Source organism: Pempheris klunzingeri, chromosome 17 (assembly GCF_042242105.1).
Source record: "Pempheris klunzingeri isolate RE-2024b chromosome 17, fPemKlu1.hap1, whole genome shotgun sequence".
NCBI classification, from domain to species: Eukaryota; Metazoa; Chordata; class Actinopteri; order Acropomatiformes; family Pempheridae; genus Pempheris; species Pempheris klunzingeri.
In genome coordinates this window covers 4983376-4989415 of record NC_092028.1, presented here as the reverse complement: position 1 = coordinate 4989415, position 6040 = coordinate 4983376, and the positions used below count along the sequence as shown (strand labels likewise).

Here is a 6040-nt window from a genome sequence, read left to right as displayed (position 1 = left end):
AAAAACAAAAGCAGCGCGGCCCGACGCGGAGCAGGACCGCTGGAGGACAGCAGAGCAGCACCTCCGACCGGGCTGCAGCTCCTCCATCCGCCGTCCAGGATCCGCTGGTCATATGATCCGTGTTTCCTCTCAACCAAAACACAACCACACAAGCATCAGGACATTTTGATCAAACGCAGTGCAATTAAACAAGCCACATCCTCTCTGCACATGTTGTGCTCATAAAACAGAAAAGGTGTTCAGTAGGATTTACAGCAACAATAGTATGATGTGAAATTTAAACTGTCCTGAAACAGATTGTATTTTAGCTCCTCACAAGAATCTATTCAAACCCTTCTGAAGGCCACTGAAAAATTCAGATTAGTCCTTTAATCTGTTTTTAGTAAACAGGGTACAGTAATCTCTTTAATCTGTGGTTGGAGCACCTGTAGTGTGGACTGTGGACACTAATGTCTATATTTTCAGCAACATTATATACATACATATACATTTATATACATACATATACATAACCTTCTTACATGGTTCTATAATAACTATTTGAGGGGTAAAGTATTCAGTATTTCACATGAAAGGGAGACGATGAAAGTCCTGAACTGAAACCTGTGTATCAGAGTTATTGTTACTGATCTTTTATTCATACTTGTTTGAAAAGAGAACATTAAAGAACATTATCCTCGTCAATGTCGTACGGGCTCTGAGAGCATGGCTGGACTACCTGTTCAAGGGCCCCAGGACAAAGATGTAAAAATAAAATGTCCTCCCATCGCCCTCTGAATGTGTAGCCTGCCACCTCCAAGATTCCATTCAGTTCTGCACAATTAGACCTTTCTGTGCTAAAAACAATACCAGGAACATGCTCGATGTGAGGACAATATTAACTAGAATAATAAATGTCTTGTTAGAGACAGAGCACCTTCATGAGATAGGACCAGAGATAATTAGCTTAGTTGATGTGCTGCAAAAAGCCTTACATATGTAAGGAATCAAACTGCCATACCAGTGTAGATGGATGGCTTTTGGGGCCCCTCAGATTCTGGGGCCCCCTGGCAGTTGCGCACTTTGCTGTATAGAAAATACTCATTTTATGGCATCTACGTTGAGAACGGATTTTCATGACAATTCAGTAATACAATACAAAAGAAGAAGCCTTCAGTGATTGTTTTATTTGTAGAATTGAGGTGATCTCTTCTCTGCTTTAGCAACCCCTGACGTGCAAATATATTCAAAACATCATTCACGCCAACTGCTATTAACATGATAAACACGCTATATAGGAATTAGTACATGCACATACCGCTCCTAACTCCATGTATAAACACATACACAACAAGTATATATTTTTTCTTTTAACATCAATCGTGAAATGTCAGCAGGTTTCATCTTCTGGGCACCATGAATATCTGAGACATCAATCCATCCAATGTCTGTAGCTGAGACATTTCAGTGGGTGGACTAAAAGACCCACTTTGCCATCCATAGAGCCATGCAGGGGTCTGAGACTAAGGCATAATACAGGATAAAGACTATCTAAGTTTATTTCCATCAGCAATGCTGCTAAATACAAATGCAAAACTGATCATATTTCAAAACTGTGTCAGCTCAATCTTTAACAAAGCTGTCATCAGATCCTGAGTTAAAAGCTGAGAGAAAAACACAACCACAATCTATTGTGTTAATGTAAAAGACCACCACTAACAATAAGAGGAGAAAATGTGTTTTCAACAGCCCAGAGTGAGTTCTCCACTGATGCTGACACGTGATGATGACACATGAAAGGTCTTAGTCTCAGTCGATGCTTCAGTTCATCCTAAAGGTGATGGATGGGGCTGAGGTCAGGGCTCTGTGCACTTCTTTCACACCAAACTGGGACAAAACATTTCCTGGTGGAGCTGATTTATGTTGGAACTATGGGGTCTAAACCAGGAAAAACAGGTCCACATTCTTTAGCCCATGTGTTGTAGATTTAAACCCACAGCGTAGGCAGTATGTGACACGGTACACAGATGTCCACCCAGCCAGCAGTAGATGTAATTGCACCGCCACCCTCCTCACAGCAGCTTCCCCCCTCTGTGTCGCAGGGCAGCAGTGACACAGTAGGGGACAATAGCCACAGTAGCCAGAGGCACTGTGGCACTTTTACAGAACGACAGCAGGTAGAATAGAGCTCCGCTGTGGACAGGAGGCCTAAAAGCAGAGTCAAATAACTGCAACAGCACCAGTGTTGCACTTAAAGAGATCAACCTGTAGAGGGCGCCCTCAGCCCCCCTGCCAAACAGCACTCTGTTGGTGTGTGTGTGCAGAGGGGAGTGAAGTCCCAGGCCCAGGCCCAGCAGAGTCCCAGTGTTTCTGAACAAGCTGGCCAAGGGGCTGCTGTCCACAGTCACCCACTCTGCTCGATGGCACCAGCACCGCGCTTTCTCCACACTCCACAGGAGGTCAACGCCTACCAGCCGGAGGCACAGGTACAGGAGGAGAGCCAGGGAGAGGAAGAGCAGGGAGGTGAGGAGGTAAGAACGCAGGCCGGCCGCATAGATCTGCTGGGTACGGCTGAGAGATTCTGCCACTAGGATACCTAAGAGGAAACAGTGTGTTTCTATTATTTATGTGCCTGTTATTTTGGCTACAATAAAGTTTTGTGCAAGTCAGGCTGGTCTTTCAGGGAGGGGAGACAAGCTATAAGATAGAAGCCCAGTTTTGCCAGGAAACGAAAATTAAAGTTTACTATTATTATTAGTGATGATGTTTTAAGTCAAAACCACGATACAGCATGCTGCCAAGGATATATGAGTAAAGTCATAATGTAAATATTTTCTTGTACTGACATCATTTGACAAGATAAAGTGAGTGCATCATGTAGTAACAAAAACAGTTACTTGTTAAAATGGAATCAACATCAAAATTTTGGCTTACTCAGATTTAGCAACTCATGCTTTTGATTGACTTTGATTTCATCTCAATATATTGATTCACTACCACCATAATTTGACTAAGAAAGTCAAATTTGCTCAGATATCTAATGGTTATTATTTAGCATCCAATAAGATTAGACCATAGAAACTTACAGTTCCATTAATTTGACGTAAAAAGTGAAAAATGATGCATAGATATCTCAGGATTATAACTTGGTAGATTTAAAAAATCATCATTAAACAATTAATATATCAAAATGATGCATTTAGCTCCATACGCAGCAGTGTCTACATACAGCCTGCATTGACATCATATTACATTAGCTGTTTTCTGGAAAAAACCAAACATGTCAGCTTCTAAGTAGAACATGTGGGAATGTTTGCAGGCTTCAAAGATGAATGATCTGTTCTTTCTCAACTTTCAACATGACTTTTAACACAGTATCATGAGCTCCTCCCATACCTATGACAACTCCTGTGATGACCTGATGAGGGAAATGAGCAGCGACAAAGACCCTGGAGAGGCAGACACACACCTGCACACACCAGAATAGCATCCACAGTGAGACACGCATACACCTGGAGGACAGATACACGTTAGTGGTCTGATTGCACCCCACCCAATGCACAAACAGATTACACAGTGGACACCTACACTCTTACCATTTCCTGATTTGATGTCCTTCTTTCTTCAGCACTGTAGCAATGAGTGATGACATCATAGTGTAGTAGACCGCTGCAGCCCCCATGGCGTGACCTGACGGACTTCCTGGCAGGGAGGGAAGTGAACATTCAAAACATGGTCCAAAGTTAATACTGAATTAACTCACACATTCTACTCCTACGGTGTGGTCCTACCTGGCCCCGTCTCACAGGTCATGGGGAACTGCTCTATCATTGGTTGGGAAGAGTTGCCATAGTAACCTGTCTCCTGAACCCACCAATAGGGACGTTCTCCAAACAGAAGCCTTAATAAAAACGGTGTCATTGATTTTTGTTAATAAAATGAAACCTACTTCACCATCATCACCATCATCATCATCATCATCATCATCATCATCATCATCATCATCATCATCCCACTACTCACCATTTCAGCATCAGGTTGACCCAGTCTCCCACCACTGCCACCCACACCAGTTTGATGGCTTCAGCTTGCCGCACATGGAACCATATGGGGAACAACAGGAAGAAGGTGTTGTGTAGGTCTGTTGCCATAGAGACTGACAGGAAGTAGCCCTGGCTGTGGCCGAAGTGGGTCTGCAGGTAGTACGTACTGCTCACACCGGAGCTGTGGAGCAAGTCCATTCCCACTACAAGAGAAGAGAGCGGACAGAGTGTAAGGGCTACTATGTGTGTGTGTGTGTGTGTGTGTGTTAGTTTACCTGTAGACCTGGAACAGGAAGTGGAGTAAACAAAAACTGGACATTACATTATGAAGGTTTACATCTGCTCTTTGTGATCAGCTTCAGCTGCATTTTAGTGAAATATGTGAGCAGTTTTACTAAATAATGTACATAACAAATAGATAACAAATAATGTACAGAACATGTAAATAACAAATAATGTACACAACATGTAAATAACAAATAATGTACACAACATGTAAATAACAAATAATGTACAGAACATGTAACAGTTTTTTAAGTTGATATGGTGTGCTCTCACTGGATCCTTTCATCGGCTGCCAAACAGATGTTAACTGACCACATTATGGTTTTGCTGGCTGCCATTTTTTAAAATATCTGTATGTATAAGTGACCCTGCGACCCTGACGGATAAGCGGTATAGATAATGGATGAATTTATGTATGTATAAGTGAGTGAATAAAGTCAGAAGCTGAGTGAAATTGAGGTTATTGTTGATGGGTGCTTGGATAATCATTGCGCAAGTACTATTTTTGTGATGACTAAACATGAGTCAGCAGTGTTTTACTTCGAGTGTCAGTGCTCAGTTCACTTGAAACCTTGACCCACAAAGGACCAGTCAAGCTGAGCCAAGCTGTATCATGCTGTGGAAAAGGGACACAACTGTGCCTGTCTGCTGCCAGTGGCTTTGCACAGCTATGCATCTGAAAACAACACTGAGAGAGTGGTGAGAGTGAACCTGAACAGTGGAATTACAGTTAGATAGCTAATTCACTGAAAGTCAATACAAATGTTCGCAACGCCGGAGGGGAGCTGCAGATTCACCTGCTATTCGTCTGTATGCGCTTCACTTTCAGATTGTCACATTGTTTGCATGTTGTCATCTGGTGAATGGAATACAGATTATAGCTGCTTTAAGGACTGCCAGCTTGTTGAAGGAACACTGACTGCTATTTGTGGCCATAGTAGCACTAAGGTGCACAGTTCTCCTGCACAGTGCTGGGATCAGCTGGCCATCGTACAGTTTACAGTCACTGTGACTGGTCAACCTTCAAATCAAAAACCAACTCGTTTTGTGATCCTTTGTGGCGATGATTGATTAGGAAAGATGTGCTCATTTTGAGACTCAACAGTTAGCTGCATGCTGACTCCTTTGTATTCACTCTGTCAGTATACAGATCATGTAACAGCTGGATCAGATTAAGAATGCAAATAATTTTGAGAACTTAATAACATGCATCATTGCAAATTAAGTGAGTTTAAAAACTCATGGGGCACTCACACAATACAGAGTTAAGTATATTTTAAAACCTCAAACCTAGTTCAGCTAATAACAAAGCGTCAGTGCTCTGATAGGGCAGTTATACAGTAAAAACCTCAACATTACCAAACATGTATAAAAAGCCAGAATCCTACTTACTGAGTTTTGTAATGAGATCCCAGTTAGTGCATCCTCCTCTTGTTCCTCTTGATTCAGTTTGAGGAAAACAGTCCTTTGTCTGTGCAGCTGGTGTGTATGTTTAAAGCCTCTGTGTATCTGGTCACTGGATATTTTAATATGACGTAGACTTTGTGAAATATTTGTGAAAATCAGCAGTGGATCAGTGCTTGCAGGGTTTGTTGATGGATGGATGGGCCATGCGTGTGTGTGGGGCTGTGTGCTGCTCATCAGAAGCAGGCGCTCTTTTATAGTCAGACACATCATATGGTCCTCAGGCTTGGACTTTGGACTGGAGTGAGAGAGGGCCATCAGAACGGAGG

At 42.4% G+C, this 6040-nt stretch overlaps 1 protein-coding gene across 1 annotated transcript; it reads right to left on the bottom strand.

The window, feature by feature from the left end:
• Positions 1-2051: 2051 nt before the first annotated feature.
• LOC139216293 (glucose-6-phosphatase catalytic subunit 1-like) lies at positions 2052-5777 on the bottom strand. The gene is made up of 6 exons (XM_070847383.1): positions 5700-5777; positions 4003-4225; positions 3771-3880; positions 3576-3681; positions 3376-3491; positions 2052-2575 (listed from the first exon to the last, which is right to left on the bottom strand). Coding segments are annotated over exons 1-6 (1080 nt in total). The 5' UTR covers positions 5701-5777.
• Positions 5778-6040: the final 263 nt, after the last annotated feature.